This window comes from Scyliorhinus torazame, chromosome 9 (genome assembly GCF_047496885.1).
Source record: "Scyliorhinus torazame isolate Kashiwa2021f chromosome 9, sScyTor2.1, whole genome shotgun sequence".
In the NCBI taxonomy this organism is placed as follows: Eukaryota; Metazoa; Chordata; class Chondrichthyes; order Carcharhiniformes; family Scyliorhinidae; genus Scyliorhinus; species Scyliorhinus torazame.
In genome coordinates, this window is record NC_092715.1 from 55,707,701 (window position 1) to 55,725,468 (window position 17,768).

Genomic DNA, 17,768 nt, shown 5'->3' on the forward strand with positions numbered 1-17,768 from the left:
ACATCGCTGGTAAGGCTAGCATTTGCTGCCTATTCCTAATGCCCTTGAGACGGTGGTGGTGAAATTTCCAATTATCAATGCAAAAAAACATTTCTGGAGTATCTGAGAAATCAATTGTATGTGGGACGGATGGGTGTATAAATTGTTTTGTGGCCTTGTACCTACTTATTACATAGTATTTACAGCACAGAAAAGGCATTCAGCCCAAAAGTCATGTCCATGTTTAGAACATAGAACATTACAGCGCAGTACAGGCCCTTCGGCCCTCGATGTTGCACCGACCTGTGAAACCAATCTAAAGCCCATCTACACTATTCCATTATCATCCATATGTTTATCCAATGACCATTTAAATGCCCTTAATGTTGGCGAGTCCACTACTGTTGCAGGCAGGGAATTCCACGCTCTTACTACTCTCTGAGTAAAGAACCTACCTCTGACATCTGTCCTATATCTATCTCCCCTCAATTTAAAGCTATGTCCCCTCATGCTAGACATCACCATCCGAGGAAAAAGGCTCTCACTGTGAACACTATTTTATCCTCTGATCATCTTGTATGCCTTTATTAAGTCACCTCTTAACCTTCTCTGTAACAAAAATAGTCTCAAGTCCCTCAGCCTTTCCTCATAAGGTCTTCCCCCCCCCATACCAGGCAACATCCTGGTAAATCTCCTCTGCACCCTTTCCAATGCTTCCACATCCTTCCTATAATGCGGCGACCAGAACTGCACGCAATACTCCAAATGTGGCCGCACCAGAGTTTTGTAGAGCTGCAACATGACCTCATGGCACCGCAATTCAATCCCTCTACCAATAAAAGCTAACACACCGAACGCCGCCTTAACAACCCTATCAACCTGGGTGGCAACTTTCAGGGATCTATGTACATAGACACCGAGATCTCTCTGCTCATCCACATTCCCAAGAATCTTACCATTAGCCCAGTACTCCGAATTCCTGTTACTCCTTCCAAAATGAATCACCTCACACTTTTCTGCATTAAACTCGATTTGCCACTTCTCAGCCCAGCTCTGCAACTTATCTGTGTCCCTATGTAACCTGCAACATCCTTCCGCACTGTCCACAACTCCACCGACTTTAGTGTCATCTGCAAATTTATTCACCCATCCTTCTATGCCCTCCTCCAGGTCATTTATAAAAATAACAAACAGCAGTGGCCCCAAAGCAGATCCTTGTGGTACACCAGTAGTAACTGAACTCCAGGCTGAACATTTCCCATCAACCACCACCCTCTGTCTTCTTACAGCTAGCAAATTTCTGATCCAAACCGCTAAATCACCCTCAATCCCATGCCTCCGTATTTTCTGCAATAGGCTATCGTGGGGAACCGTATCAAACGCTTTACTGAAATCCATATACACCACATCAACTGCTTTACCCTCGTCCACCTGTTTGGTCCCCTTCTCAAAGAACTCAATAAAGTTTGTGAGGCACGACCTACCCTTCACAAAACCATGTTGACTATCCCTAATCAAATTATTCCTTTCTAGATGATTATAAATCCTATCTCTTATAATCCTTTCCAAGACTTTGCCCACAACAGAAGGCTCACTGGTCTATAGTTACCGGGGTTGTCTCTACTTCCCTTCTTGAACAAGGCAACAACATTTGCTATCCTCCAGTCTTCTGGTACTATTCCTGTAGACAATGACAACATAAAGATCAAAGCCAAAGGCTCTGCAATCTCCTCCCTAGCTTCCCAGAGAATCCTAGGATAAATCCCATCCGGCCCAGGGGACTTATCTATTTTCACACTTTCCAGAATTGCTAACACCTCCTCCTTATGAACCTCAAGCCCTTCTAGTCTAGTAGCCTGAATCTCAGTATTCTCCTCGACAACATTATCTTTTTCCTGTGTGAATACTGACGAAAAATATTCATTGAGCACCTCTCCTATCTCCTCTGACTCCACGCACAACTTCCCATTACTGTCCTTGACTGGCCCTACTCTTACCCTCGTCATTCTTTTATTCCTGACATACGTATAGAAAGCTTTAGGGTTTTCCTTGATCCTACCTGCCAAGGACTTCTCATGTCCCCTCCTGGCTCTTCTTAGCTCTCTATTTAGGTCCTTCCTGGCTAACTTGTAACTCTCTCGCGCCCTAACTGAACCTTCACGTCTCATCTTTACATAAGCCTCCTTCTTCCTCTTGACAAGTTATTCAACTACTTTAGTAAACCATGGTTCCCTTGCTCGACCACTTCCTCCCTACCTGACAGGTACATACTTATCAAGGACACGCAGTCGCTGTTCCTTAAACAAGCACGGTGCAGGGCAGCACGGTAGCATGGTGGTTAGCACAATTACTTCACAGCTCCAGGGTCCCAGGTTCGATTCCGGCTTGGGTCACTGTCTGTGCGGAGTCTGCACATCCTCCCCGTGTGTGCGTGGGTTTCCTCCGAGTGCTCCGGTTTCCTCCCACAGTCCAAAGATGTGCAGGTTAGGTGGATTGGCCATGATAAATTTGCCCTTAGTGTCCAAAATTTCCCTTAGTGTTGGGTGGGGTTACTGAGTTATGGGGATAGGGTGGAGGTGTTGACCTTGGGTGGGGTGCTCTTTCCAAGAGCCGGTGCAGACTCGATGGGCCGAATGGCCTCCTTCTGCACTGTAAATTCTATATGATAAGCTCCACATTTCAATTGTGCCTATCCCCTGCAGTTTCCTTCCCCATCCTATGTATCCTAGGTCTTGCCTAATCGCATCATAATTGCCTTTCCCCCAGCTATAGTTCTTGCCCTGCAGTTATATACCTATCCCTTTTCATCGCTAACGTAACCGAATTGTGGTCACTATCACCAAAATGCTCACCTACCTCCAAATCTTAACCCCTGGCCTGGTCATTACCCAGTACCAAATCCAATGTGGCCTCTCATCTTGTTGGCCTATCTACATCTAGGAAACCCTCCTGCACACTGGACAAAAACTGACCCATCTAAAGTACTCGAACTATAGCGTTTCCAGTCAATATTTGGAAAGTTAAAGTCCCCTATAACAACTACCCTGTTACTTTCGCTCCAATCCAGAATCATCTTTGCAATCCTTTCCTCTACATCTCTGGAACTTTTTGGAGGCCTATAGACAACTCCCAACAGGGTGACCTCTCCTTTCCTGTTTCTAACCTCAGCAGACGAGTTCTCATCAAACGTCCTTTCTGCCACCGTAATACTGTCCTTGACTAACAATGCCACACCTCTCCCTCTTTTACCACCTTCCCTGAGCTTACTGAAACATCTAAACCCCGGAACCTGCAACAACCATTCATGTCCCTGCTCTATCCATGTCTCCGAAATGGCCACAGCATCGAAGTCCCAGGTACCAACCCATGCGGCAAGTTCACCCACCTTATTCCATATGCTCCTGGCGTTGAAGTAGACACACTTCAAGCCACCTTCCTGCCTGCGACCTCCTGCGACCTTGAAACCTTACTCATGACCTCACTACTCTCAACCTCCTGTACACTGGAGCTACAATTCAGGTTCCCAGACCCCTGCTGAATTAGTTTATTCTATATATAAACCTCCTCTCGCCCATCCTCATCTAAACCCATGAACATATCTTTCTTTTCCTTTCTCTGATGCATGTTTATTTAGCTACTCCTTAAATGTACCTAGGTTAGTTGCCTGAACTATGACTTGTGGTAGTGAGGTCCACGTTCTCACAACACTTGGATGAAGAAGATTCTTCCATATTCCCTCTTAGATTTATCAGTAACTATCTTATGTTTATATTCTCTAGTTCTAGCCTCTTCCTTAAGTAGAAATGTTTTGTCTCAATACTTTTATAATAGAATCATCTATAAAACAATCCCCTCAACCTGGAGAAAAAGAACTCGGCCTGTTCAGTGTTTCCTAATATGTATAACTTTTCTGGTATCATTCTAGTAAACCTTTTTCTACCTCTCCAGTGCCTCAGTTGTTTATATAATATGGAGATCAGAACAGCTCACAATACTCCAAAGTGTGATCTAACTGCAGTTCTGTACAACTTTACTTTGCTTTTCAATTTGAGCCTTGTAGAAATTGATCTCATTGCTTTCTTTTTTCCAATGCCCCTATCAAACTACATCTAGTCATATGAGTATATATGTGAACAATTAGGCGCAGGAGTCGACTGTTTGGCTCCCCAAGCCTGCTCTGCCATTTGATAGGATCATGGCTGATTGACTTGTGGCCTCCACTCTACTTTATTGCCTACCCTTTGACTCCCTTGTCAAACAGGAATCATTGGTGGATATTTACTCCGGATCGCTCTGCTCCTGTTACTATGTCATAGTTACCTATATTGATATTTATTTGCCAATTATGTAACCATTCTTCAAGTTGATTAATGTCCTCCTGTGCTTAGTCTCATTAAGTACATCTTTCTCTCCTCCTCCACCCACCCATTTCCCTGGCCAAATGATTTTGGGTTGACCGCACATTTTGAAATTGTTGATTGATTCCCGATTGTTTCTGTAAATTATGAATGTCACTGACCCCAGCATTGAGGCTTGAGTAATCTCCTTCAGCCTGATATCCAGCTTCGATTATCCAAGTCTATCTATAAGTCTGCAGCACTTTTGTGTCACTCCTCTGAGGCATAGGGCTGGTTTAGCTCAGTGGGCTAGACAGCTGGTTTGTGATGCAGAACAAGGCCAGCAGCACGGGTTCAATTACCATATCAGCTTACCCGAACAGGCACGGAATGTGGCGACTAGGGGCTTTTCACAGTAACTTCATACTTGTGACAATAAAATATTATTATTTGGGGCTGGTTTAGCACAGTGGGCTAAACAGCTGGCTTGTAATTCACAACAAGACCAGCAGCGCAGGTTCAATTCCTGGACCGGCCTCCCCGAACAGGTGCCGGAATGTGACGACTAGGGGCTTTTCACAGTAACTTCATTGAAGCCTACTTGTGACAATAAGCGATTATTATTATTAGAACAGCTGAGCAGTGCTCCATATTCTGGACTGGGATTGCAGGATTAGTGCTGAATGAACCCTTATATGTGCAACTTTATGAATAATGATGGGTCCATTGTTCTCTTAACATTGGCAGTAATTATATTACTTTCATTTTTCTTTGAAGACTACAACAGCAGATCAGCTACTAGAATTTTTTAGCCAGGTTGGTGAGGTGAAGTTTGTACGTATGGCAGGAGATGAGACACAGCCAACCCGATTTGCCTTCGTTGAATTTGCTGAGCAGCCTTCTGTACTACGAGCCTTGGCCTTCAATGGAGCCATGTTTGGGGACAGACCTTTAAAGTAAGTTTTTAGTTATTTAGATTATTGATTTTAAAATAAGCACCAGCTGTTTACCAAAAGTGTATTATCAATCCAGAGATAGAGTATCAAAGACTCTTTAACTTGCCACTTGATTTTTTACAGATGTTCCTCCTTATAATTTTCAGCTTTTTTTGTGTTATAGGATGTTAGATTTCAAATAAAATAGCTCACAGAAAGTCAGATTAGCAGAACTGGGAATGGCAAGTGCAAAGTGAAAAGATTGTTGCATCTGACAAACAGGAAGCAAAAGTATTAACAGGTCATTCCATCATAAAGTTCAAAATTGAAGATGATCCTCAATGATTACAATAGTTATCCAATCCGTGTGGAGTTTGCACATTGTCCCCGTGTCTGTGTGGGTTTCGCCCCCACAACCCAAAAATATGCAGAGTAGGTGGATTTGCCACACTAAATTGCCCCTTAATTGGAAAAAATAATTGGGTAATCAAAATTTTTAAAGAAAAACAATAGTTATCCAATGGGACAGCACTGTAGCACAGTGGTTAGCACTGTTGCTTCACAGCGCTAGGGTCCCGGGTTTGAATCCCACTTGGGCCGCTGTCTGTGCTGAGTCTGCACGTTCTCCCTGTGTCTGCATGGGTTTCCTCCAATTTCCTCCCATAAGTCCCAAAAGAGGTGCTGTTAGGTAATTTGGACATTCTGAATTCTCCCTCTGTGTACCCGAAAAGGCACCGGAATGTGGCAACTAGGGGCTTTTCACAGTAGCTTCATTGCAGTGTTAATGAAGACTACTTGTGACAATAAAGATGTTGAGTAGACTGGGACTGTACTCATTGGAATTCAGAAGGATGCGGGGGTATCTTATAGAAGCGTATAAAATTATGAAGGGAATAGATAGGATAGATGCGGGAGGTTGTTTCCACTGGCGGGTGAAAGCAGAATTAGGGGGCATAGCCTCAAAATAAGGGGAAGTAGATTTAGGACAGAGCTTAGGAGAAGCTTCTTCACCCAAAGGGTTGTGAAGTTTTGGAATTCCCTGCCCAGTGAAGCAGTTGAGGCTCCTTCATAAAATGTTTTCAAGATAAAGATAAATAGTTTTTTGAAGAATAAAGGATTATGGTGTTCGGGCGGGAAAGTGGAGCTGAGTCCACAGAAGATCAGCCATGATCTCATTGAATGGCGGAGCAGGCTCGAAGGGCCAGATGGCCTACTCCTAGTTCTTATGTTCTTATTGTTATTATTATGGGGTTAAAGTCTAGACGGCAGATTTTTTTCAATGCTGCATTGTGCTTTTGCAAGTATCTCTGCTATGGCATAGGTTTATTTACTGTTGCTGAGTGATATTTTATATTTTGTAGTTTAGAATGATTAATTTTTTTATTTGTTTGTTGCCGTTTGCACTTTGAGATAGAACTGGTCTGGGTAGTCTTATATTTTGCAAATGTTAGATGGGATTCAGGACAAATAGAAAGTTAGAACTAAGGACCATTTCATCAACTGGCTGCTATTAAATGGAAGCTGCCACAACTGTGCAGAAGTAAAATTCAACTTCAGGGGCATAAAAAGGGTGGTTTTTGGGTGGCGCAGTGGTTAGCACTGCTACATCACGGCACCGAGGACCCGGGTTCGATCCCGGCCCCGGGTCACTGTCTATGTGGAGTTTGTACATTCTCCACGTGTCTGTGGGTCTCACCCCCAAAACCCAAAGATGTGCAGGGCAGGTGGATTGGCCATGCAAAATTGCCCCATTATTTGGAATTTTTTAAAATAAAAGGTGGTTTGCTTTCCGTGGAGAGGAAATTCGGACAGGGGCATAATCATCAGCAAATCCATTGCTGGTTGTTCTGAGTCTTCACCAAGTGGAATTTTACCCCCATCGTGTCTGGGGAAACATTTATGAACATGCGCTTTTATGGTTTTAAATTGGACATGTATACTTAACAGGTGTTCATTTAACATCTTGACTGAAAGACATAAATTCCAACAATGCAGCACTCTCTTACCGTTAGGAGTCCTCGAAGAGTTGTGTCCCTTCAATCAGGTGATTCCTCCAAGTAAGTCTCTTGTGAGCAAGGGTCTCCCAGTTGTTGATGTCTATGTTGCATTTCTTGAGGTAAGCCTTCAGGATGGCTTTGAAGCACTTCCCTTGTTGTCATCTTGTTTGGAAGTTTTTCTTGAGCTGGGCAATCCCTCTTCATAGTTTGGCAGCCGGGGCCCTGACATCCTAAGCACATAGCTGGCCCAGCGGTTTTGGTTTTGGATGATCATGGACTCGATGCTGGTGCTCTTAGCTCCTTCAAGGACATTGATGTTAGTATGTGGAGAATCCGTCTCAGACAGCGTTGATGGTATCTCTGCAGGGCCTTGTGGTCTTGTTTGTACGTAGTCCATGTTTCTGAGTGGTATAGAAGAGTTGTGAGGATGACCGCCTTGTGCACAAGGACCTTGGTGTCAGCACGGACGGCGTGGTCGTGAAAGACACCTGTCCTTGGGTGTCCAAAGGAGGCGCCTTTGGACACCCAAAGGATTGGATCAGATGTTAGATATCCGCATCGCTGTCAGCTGTAGAGGAGAGTTGACTCTCCAGGTATGGGAAATGTTTCACTTTTGGAAGGGTTTCTCCTTTGGTCTTGATGGAGGGAGAGACCTGATCTTGTTCTGGAGCGGGTTGGTAAAGGAGTTGACTCTTCTTGAGGTTGAGGCTGATTCTTTTGTATGCTTCCATGAAGGTGCCGAGCATGGCTTGGAGATTCTCTTCTGAGAGAGTGGAGATGGCAATGTCATCAACGTACTGATGTTCCACGAACGATGTCAGTGTAGTTTTCTTCTTGGATTTCAATTGTTGAGGTTGAAAAGTTTTCAGTTCATCATGTAGACGATGTCCACTCCACTGGGAAGCCTGCTCTTGACAAGGTGAAGAATGGTGGCGATGAAGATGGAGAAAATGATGGGGTGATGACACATCCCTGCTTGACTCCAGTCTTGACCTCAAAGGTTTTTGATTCTTTCCATTAGTGAGGACATCGTTTTGTTACTGACATTTTTTGGTTCAATGGTTGATGTTGCTTCTGACATTTCTCTTGAAGTTGCCGAACATTGAAGATCATGTCCTCTGTTCCACAGTTTGGTCGGAAGCCACACTGGTTTTCCGGAAGGATTTCTTCAGAAACCCGGAGAAGGCGGCTCGTGAGCATTCAGGCAATGATCTTCCTGGCAATGTGCAGTAGGGAGATTCCTCGGTAGTTCCCACAGTACGCTAGTCTCCTTTCTTGAAGGAGGTGGCGATATACGGCATCCCTGAGGTCGGCAGGAATTTCTTCTCTGTCCCAGATTTTCAGCAACAGCTGATGGTGATAACGGGTGATCTCTTATCAAGGTTTGAAAATCTCCGCTGGGATCCCGTCCACTTATGGCTTTTCTATTCTTCATGTATTTAACGGCTTATTTATCCCTAATTTGAGGAAAGATGTAGTGGCACTGGAGGCAGTTCATAGGAGGTTCTCTAGGTTGATTCCAGAGATGAGGGGCTTGCTGTATGAAGAGGGATTAACAGTTTAGGCCCCTACCCTTTAGAGTTCAGAAGAATGGGGGGGGGGGATCATCAAATTGAGGTGTACAAGATGACAAAAGATATGGATAAAGTAGACGTGGAGCAGATGCTTACTCTTGTGGGGCATTCTAGAGCGAGAGGTCATAGTCTTAGGATAAAAGATAGCAAACTTAAAATGGATTTGTGAATCTGGAATTCGCTACCCCAGAATGCGGTGGATGCTGGGACAATGAGTAAATTTAAGGAGGAATTAGACAGATTTTTAATTGGTAATGGGTTTAAGGGTTATGGAGAATGGGCAAGATGGTGGAGTTAAGGCCAGGATGAGATCAGCCATGATCAAATGGCGGAGCAGACTCAGTGGGCCAAATGGCCTATTTCCACTCCTATCTCTTATGAACTTACAATGGCGAATTTGACTTCATCCATGTTTGGTGGGGAGTTGGAGGATTTCCCCAAACGTCTCATTTATGGTTGTATCATGGTTTAGGAATTCTTTGAATTGTTCTCGCCATCCAAGGCTGATGTTTTCTCTGTGTCTCAAGAGGGTTCCGTCCTTATTCTGCCGGTATTGTGTCCTTATATTGCCCTGGTTGCACTGAAGAAGCCCCAGATGGCATGTTGGTCAGCGAGGAATTGCACCTCCTTGGCTTTCCCAGTCCACCATTGGTTCTTGATTTCTCTAGGTCTTCTTTGTGGTTTATTCACAGCTTGAGATGATTGCTGTCTTCAGCTTTTTCCAGTTTTCCTCCACATTAGAATGGACACTTTGGAGATTTTGGAGAACACTTTGTTGATGATCAGGAGCATGCTTGGCTCTTGAAGCCGCTCAAGGGTAATCTTTTTCCTGAGCTGTTCCTTCATCTTCTGTTGCTTCTGGTGGAGTTTGATGGACATAGAGGAGCATATGAGCCAGTCATCTGTCCAGTAGGCATCTGCACTGGTTATCACTTTGGTGATGAGGGTACCCTTTTGGTCTCTGGATCGAAAGATGACAAGTCAATCATCTGCCAGTGCTATGATTGTGGATGAGTCCAGGAAGTTTGAACTTGTCTTTTTGGAGGACCAGTGTGTTAGTGATGACAATCTGGTGTTCTGCACATTTGGTGAGCAGAAGAATCCCGTTGGAGTTGCAATTCCCAACTCCTTCCTTTTCAATGGTTCATTTCCAAATTTGGGAGTCCTTTCCAAACCTGGCATTGAAGTACCAAGGACGATGATCTTGTCTTCCTTAGGAATGTTGGAGAATGTGGTGTGGAGTAGAAGGGTGGAGTAGAAGCTACTTTAGACTCATCATTGGCATTAAAGGTTGGGGTGAAGGCACTCTTGACCTTTGTCCGCTGGTTCTTAGCAAGTTGTAGATGGAGAGTCATGAGGCGCTCGTTGATGCCAACCGGAAGCTCCGAGAGTCAGTTGACGAGTTTGTTCTTAATGGTGAAACCAATTCCATGTGTCCTTAGCTGATCCTCAGGTTTTTCTCTCCAGAACAAGGTGTAACTGCCACCATCTTCCCTTAGCTGCCCGTTGCCTGCTCTTCGGGTCTCTTGCAGGGCAGTGAAGTATGTGCTTGAGTTCACGGGCAACAAGGGCAGTTCTCCGTTCCGATCGATTGTTTTGCTCATTATCCATGAGGGTTCGTATGTTCCAGGTTCTGAAATACAGTTTAACTTTGATTTTCTGACTGCAGGTAGGTGAGCCTACTGGATGTGGTTTTCCACAGAACAGACTATTGTTGAGGCACCTTTTCTAGCCCTTTCCCCGTGCGGGGTGAGCAGAGTGCATCCTGAAGAGGGCCGCTCAGTCGTGAAGAAAGCTGCTGGAACACACACCTGTTCCTATTCCAAGAGCGAGACAACTGAATCAAACTTTCCCACCTACGTGCCAGTCCGAAGCTAGGGACTTCCGAATCTCACGGCCCTATCCTTGTCACCAATCGCCAATCACTACAGGGCTCGTCTGTGTGGGGTTGTGCTGGTTTCCTGGTGTGGGACATCTTTTAACGTTGGTATGTCGTTGCACATCAGACACATGGGGCGTCATTCTCCAACCCCCCAGCGGGTCGGAGAATGGCCGTTGGCTGCCGTGAATCCCGCCCCCGCCGGTTGCTGAAGTTTCCGGTACCGCCGGCGTAAATTAGAGTACCTATTTACCGGCGGGACAAGGCGGCGTGGGCGGGCTCCGGGGTCCTGGGAGGGCACGGGGCGATCTGACCCTGGGGGGTGCCCCCACGGTGGCCTGGCCCGCAATCGGGCCCACCGATCCGCGGGCGGGCCTGTGCCGTGGGGGCACTCTTTCCCTTCCGCCTCCGTAACGGTCTCCACCATGGCGGAGGCGGAAGAGACTCTCCCCACTGCGCATGCGCGGGAAACTGTCAGCTGACGCTCCCGCGCATGCGCCGCCCCGACATGTCATTTCCGCGCCAGCTGGCGGGGCAACAAAGGCCGTTTCCGACAGCTGGCGGGGCGGAAATCCCTCCGGCGCCGGCCTAGCCCCTCAATGTTGGGGCTCCGCCCCCAAAGATGCGGAGCATTCCGCACCTTTGGGGCAGCGCGATGCCCGTCTGATTGGCGCCGTTTTGTGCGCCAGTCGGCAGACATCGCGCTGTTTGGGGAGAATTTCGCCCATGGTCCTTGACAGATGGTAGGCCAGTTCCAGTGACAAGGGAACCTCGATGACCGGGGATCTCCCTATTGCTGCAGCCTTCATCCATCATCGCAGTCATTGATACTATATAAAGTATCTTCCGCCTGATCCGCCATTGAGGACTTGTTTTGCATTGCACTTTGTCTGGTTCCTCCCCTCTGAGCTTAAGACTCGTGACGGATTTGCTCTCAGGACCAACGGAGCATTCAAACCTCTCCACCACTTCAAGGTGGCAATCCAAGGAAAGGATAGTACAGAATATCCTGGATGCAAACAGACTCTGAAATTTAATTCATCCCCTCCTATTCCCAAGTGCTGGATAGTTTCATCGTATTGAAACTAATTATACCTGTATTTGGTGGGCCATGTTAATTGAACCAACTGCTTGCCTTGTGACCAGGAATACAATTATAACTGAACACCTAACCAGAGGTCTTGCAACATTTGGCTGCTTTTGAAATGTAATTTTTGAGTCTTAGCTTTGGGAAAAGCCACGTGCCACTGGCAAAGTTGCGCAACCTTCCAAAAATACCCGCTAATTGCCTCCATTGTTACCTTAATTGGCTTCCCATCATTGACAGGCAATTTGCCATCATTGCTCTAAAGCTGATTCCAACATAATGCAAGGAGGCACGAACATGCCAGGGAGATATTTTCTTGGCAGCTCAAAGGAGAGATGAGAAAATTCACTGAGTTAATTGGAAGATTCTGCAAAATGATAACCATTGGGTCATGCTCCAGGTGCACTTTCTGCATGCTTGCATAAATTACTTTGTTGTGCTTTATCAAAGAATTGAGTTACACAAGGGAAACATTTTCTCAGTTCTTTACAAGTTTTGGTAAAGGGAAGGTGATCGTGGAACATATATTCTGTGTTAAATCGGAAAAGATCGGCAAAATTTACAAATGCTCTTATTTTGAATTCACAGGGTAACTTTTGTGCCAGGAATTTCCAATTGTGCCTTTCCAGCAGCAGCTTTGAATTCTTGTTTGAAAGTTTTTTTAAAATGTTTTTTGACATTCAGGATCAATCATTCTAATAATGCGATTGTGAAGCCTCCTGAGATGACACCACAGGCTGCTGCTAAAGAGCTTGAAGAAGTGATGAAGAGAGTGAGAGAAGCCCAGTCCTTTATATCAGCAGTTATTGAACCAGGTATGATAAATGAGAGTGTAAGTAAGTAGATCTCAGGTTTTCATGAGAGGTATATGACATTAAACGTTTTAGTCCCGTAACTATTTTATTAAATAATTACTGAACTACCTTTCACTGATTGTTTGGTATTTCATTTGTTGCTCTTCCCATTCCTACTAGAAAAAAACAATCGTCACTCAAGCTGGGAGGTGAAATCAGCCCTTAAGATAAATTTGTCATTTAAATGCTCCAAAGTGAGGCAAATATGAGGAGTGTCATGAGCACTTTGGCAATTTGCATGTGGATATTTTCATTTTAAAATAAAGCTTTTTACAACAAAAAGCACGCCAAATTGTCAGTTTTATTTGCTGAGATAAATAAAAATTAAATTTAAATACAAAAGAAACCGATGAGGTATTGTCTCTCCAATTTCTGGCTTTACAGTTTGTCAAAAGTTTGCCAGCTAAAGAAAATTGTAAACAGCGGGAATTTTTTTTCGTTCTTGCGACGTGAGCATCACTCCGAAGGCCAATGTTTATTGACCATCCCTAATTGTCTTTGAGCAGGTGTGATGAGCTGCTGCTTTGAACTGTTGCAGTCCATGTGGTGTAGCTACACTCACAGTGCTGTCAGAAAGGAAGTTCCAGGATTTTGATCCAGCAATGTTGAAGGACAGCAATATAATTCCAAGTCAGGATGGTATGTCATTTGAAGGGAAACTTGCAAGTAGTTCCTATGTATCTGCTGCCCTTATTATTCTAAGTGGCAGCAGTCACAGGTCTGGCAAGTTGATCCTGTGTATCTTGCATATGAGTGCACATTGCTGCCACTGGGAACGTTGAAATGGTTGATGGGATGTCAATCAACTGGGCTGTTTTGACTTGGATGGTGTGAAAGCCCTTGAATGTTGTTGGAGGTGCATTCATCCAAGTAAGAGGAAGTATTCTACCGCACTCTTGACCGTCCAGTGTACAGTGAGCAGACTTTGAGGAGTCAGGAGGTGAGTTACTTGCTGCAAAATTCCTAACCTCTGACCTCCTTTAGCCACAGTATCTTTATGGCTGGCCCAGGGATTTTGGCCAATGGTAGCCCCACCACCCCAGATTTTGATGGTAAGGGATTCAGTGATATTAACGGCATTAAATGTCAAGGGAAATGACTGTTGTCGATAATGGTCATTGCCTGGCATTTCTGGTATTAATGTTACTTGTCACCTATCAGTCCAACCCTGATAGTTGGCCAGGTCTTACTGAATACAGGCATGGACCGCTTCGGCATATGAGGAGTTGTGAATGATAATGAACATGGTGCAATCATCAGCAAATATTCCCATTTATGATCATATATTGGAGGAAAGGTCATTGATGTAATAGCTGGAGATGCATTGGGCCTAGGATATTACCCTGTCAAACTTGTGCAGCAATGCACGACTAAGATGTTTGACCTACAATAATCACAACCATCTTTTGTGTTAGGTATGACTCCATCCAGTGGAGTGTTTTCCCCCCCCTGATTCCCATTGACTTCAAGTTGCTAGGTATCCTTGATACCACAAAGGCAGCCTTGGTGTCAAGGCCGGTATTTTTCATCACAGTGCCATTTTGAAATTAATGTAGATAATTACCAGTAGCATGAAGTCTTCTACGGCAACCACTTGCTAACGAGTATGATTATCCATCTAAGAAACTCCATGTGACTGGTTTTGGGTCCTTGCGTGGCTTATGAGCCTGATCGAGAGCCACATCTTGGCTGCATGAAGTACAATACAGTAGTGACATTTTAGTACATTTCTACTCTACACTTTAAAAAAAACATTTAAAGTGGGATATATATGTATATTATATTCTAAGTACGAAGTCTTACAACACCAGGTTAAAGTCCAACAGGTTTGTTTCGATGTCACTAGCTTTCGGAGCGCTGCTCCTTCCTCAGGTGAAGTTACTTCACCTGAGGAAGGAGCAGCGCTCCGAAAGCTAGTGACATCGAAACAAACCTGTTGGACTTTAACCTGGTGTTGTAAGATTTCGTACTGTGCTCACCCCAGTCCAACGCCGGCATCTCCACATCATATATTCTAAGTAACATTGGTGCCACGCAAGTGCCAGGCAATCACCATGCCCAACCTGAGAAAATCTGACCATCGTCCCTTGACACTCATAGCATTATGAAATGAAATGAAAATCGCTTATTGTCACAAGTAGGCTTCAAATGAAGTTACTGTGAAAAGCCCCTAGTCGCCACATTCCGGCGCCTGTTCGGGGAGGCTGGTACGGGACTCATTGTTCAATCCCCCATTGTCAACATCCTGGACTTATTGTTGACCAGAAACTGAACTGGACATGGCATACAAGTACTGTGGCTACAAGAGCAGGTCTGTGCGGATCTGAATGTTCTCCCCTTGTCTGTGTGGGTTTCCTCCGGGTGCTCCGGTTTCCTCCCACAAGCCACGAAAGACGTGCTGTTAGATAATTTGGACATTTTGAATTCTCCCTCTGTACCTGAACAGGCGCCAGAATGTGACAACTAGGGGCTTTTCACAGTAACTTCATTGCAGCGTTAATGTAAACAATAAAGATTTTTTAAAAAAAAAGAACAGGAATCCTGCAGCAAGTAACTCGCCTCCTGACTCCCTAAAGCCTGTCCATAATCTCTAAGGCACAAGTCAGGAGTACGATGAAATACTCCTCTCTTGCATGGATGAGTGCAGCTCCATCATCACTCAAGAAGCTCAATACCATCCAGGGCAAATTAGCCTGCTTAACTGGCACCCCTTCCACAAACAATCACTCCCTCCACCACCAACGAACTGTGGTAGCAGTGTACTGTAGGAACTCACCAAGGCTCCTTAAACAACACTTCACAAACCACGACAGCTACAACCTAGAAGAACGAAGGCAACGGATGCGTGGGAACACCACCACCTGGAAATTCCCCCCCCCCCCCCTCCGAAGTCCCTTACCACCCTGACTTAAAAATAAATTGCTGTTCCTCCACTGTTTATGGGTCAAATTCCTGGAATCCTTTCAAACAGCTTTGTGGTTGGGCCTACACCACAGGGACTGCAGTGGTTCAAAAGGGCAGCTCACCACCACCTTCTAAAGGACAATTCGTGATGGGCAATAAATGCTGGCCTAGACAGCAATGCTCACATCCTGTAATTGAATAGAAAAAACAAATTCTAGCTAAATAAAGTGATCGTTGTCTGTGCTATTCATATTTATTCTATGCAACTGGCTCAGTATTACTCATTGTATTGTTTAAATTTACTTAAGTTGCGGAAAAAGAAAGTGATGATAAAAACAGAAGATCGCGATCCTATTCCCGATCGCGAAAGAAAAGATCTCGTTCCAGTTCAAAACAAAGGTGAGGCGTTATACAAAGTATATTTTCCTCAGATGTGGTTACTCTAAGGGTTTCGTATTTCATTGGCTATTTTATTTCTGATGTATGCAGATGTTTGTTGAAATATAAATCCCTGTTTAAAATCCCATGTCTTGCATTGTGTCTATTTTTCAGATGTCCACTGCTTTTCAATATGTATTTATGATGCAATACTGTACTGTGCCATTTTATTGCAATTATCAATCTTGTTTTTTTAAAAAAAGCGGAATATATATATGTGAAAGCCTGCATGCAATGAAAATGTAGACATTTAGCAATTAAAATATCGATGGGCGGCATGGTGGCACAGTGGTTAGCACTGCTGCCTCACAGCGCTGGGGACCCGGGTTCAATTCCGGCCTCGGGTGACTATCTGTGGAGTTTGCACTTCCTCCCTGTGTCTGCGTGGGTTTCCTCCGGGTGCTCCGGTTTCCTCCCACAGTCCAAAGATGTGCAGGTTAGGTGGATTGGCCATGCTAAATTGGCCCTTAGTGCCCAAAGAATTAGATGGAGTTACTGGATTACGGGGATCGGGCGGGGTTTGTGCCTCCGTAAGTGCTCTTTCCAAGGGTCGGTACAGACACAATGGGCCGAATGGCCTCACTCTGCACTGTAACGATTCTGTGATTTAAGGCTAGGTGAAAGTTAATGAAATACAAAAATGCAGTAACACATAGATTCACAAAAAATGTAGATGATTTGAAAAGAGACAACATTTGTTGGTCAACATGTGCAATCATAATTACTGTGCTATAATTTTCTGAGAAGAAACAAAAATGCAAGTGCAAGATTTTGTGAAATTCGTGTTGCGTAAATGTTTGAAATGGATATTGACGTTAGTTTCTGGAAGCACCTGTAAATATGTAAAGTGGTTTCGCACAAATATTTATTGCCATTTTATTTGAGCAGTGTACTAGCTTGAGCTGCCTCCTGATTAGGATTCAGGAATTGAAAATGCTGATCACTATTGAACACTGAGACTGGCCACCGGATACTGGAGTTCTCTGGCGTGTTTGACATTGTGGAATCTGGAATTGCAAAAATATAAATTTAAAACTCGACATTCTGATAATTATTTGAAGTGTGCGGAGACCAAAATCAGCCAGGGTTCAATTTAATCAGATCTTGCATTGTTCAAATAGTTGAAATTAAATAGTTGGACATCACTCATCCTAAATGCTTGTTTTAATTCTTTGATTTATTCCCAGATAAAGGCATAGGAATAAGCATATTACGCATTCTGATGAGTCCATAATAAGTAATCATTTTATATTAGACATTCGACATATAAAAAAAGTATACATTTTCATAGTGCTTGTTTCTTTTCTAAGCTGAACGGTTTACACAGACAAACACTGGGCAGATGGCTGGGCTAGGAAATGGCATACTTGCATCTGACTAGTTTTGGTTACCATGTAGCCATACTCTTATCTTATGAATGCTTCCTCCTACAGCAATTCTTCTTAGTACTTAAGTTGTCTCCCATAGACTGATCTAATCCAAAAAGCCTCCCCACTGAGAAAGTGATTGCTATAATGAATTTCAGAACTGTTGTCTATTATTTTGGTTTTCAGTATCATCTCAGTAGATTTTCTAATATTCATGACATTAAAGAAACATTACTTCCTGGCCCTTTTACAAAATTTGGGTATTATGTTTAATGAATACTGCTTAATATTTCTCACTGACCTTTTTCTGTGATGAACCCTGAATGAAGATTTGCATTTTTACAAAAATTTAAAAAGTTAAAAATCTGTTTTGTGCAGCATACCTCTAATTGGTAAATAATAAATTAGCCTGCCATT

At 44.1% G+C, this 17,768-nt stretch overlaps 1 protein-coding gene across 1 annotated transcript in view; it reads left to right on the forward strand.

Annotated features, from left to right (window-relative positions):
• Positions 1–17,768, forward strand: part of LOC140429213 (uncharacterized) — a 156,706-nt gene that overhangs the window by 61,595 nt on the left and 77,343 nt on the right. Inside the window, exons 5-7 of the mRNA XM_072515933.1 lie at positions 5,094–5,272; positions 12,473–12,603; positions 15,855–15,945. Of these exons, the coding sequence (XP_072372034.1) occupies positions 5,094–5,272; positions 12,473–12,603; positions 15,855–15,945 (401 nt within the window). The remainder of the gene's footprint in view (positions 1–5,093; positions 5,273–12,472; positions 12,604–15,854; positions 15,946–17,768) is intronic.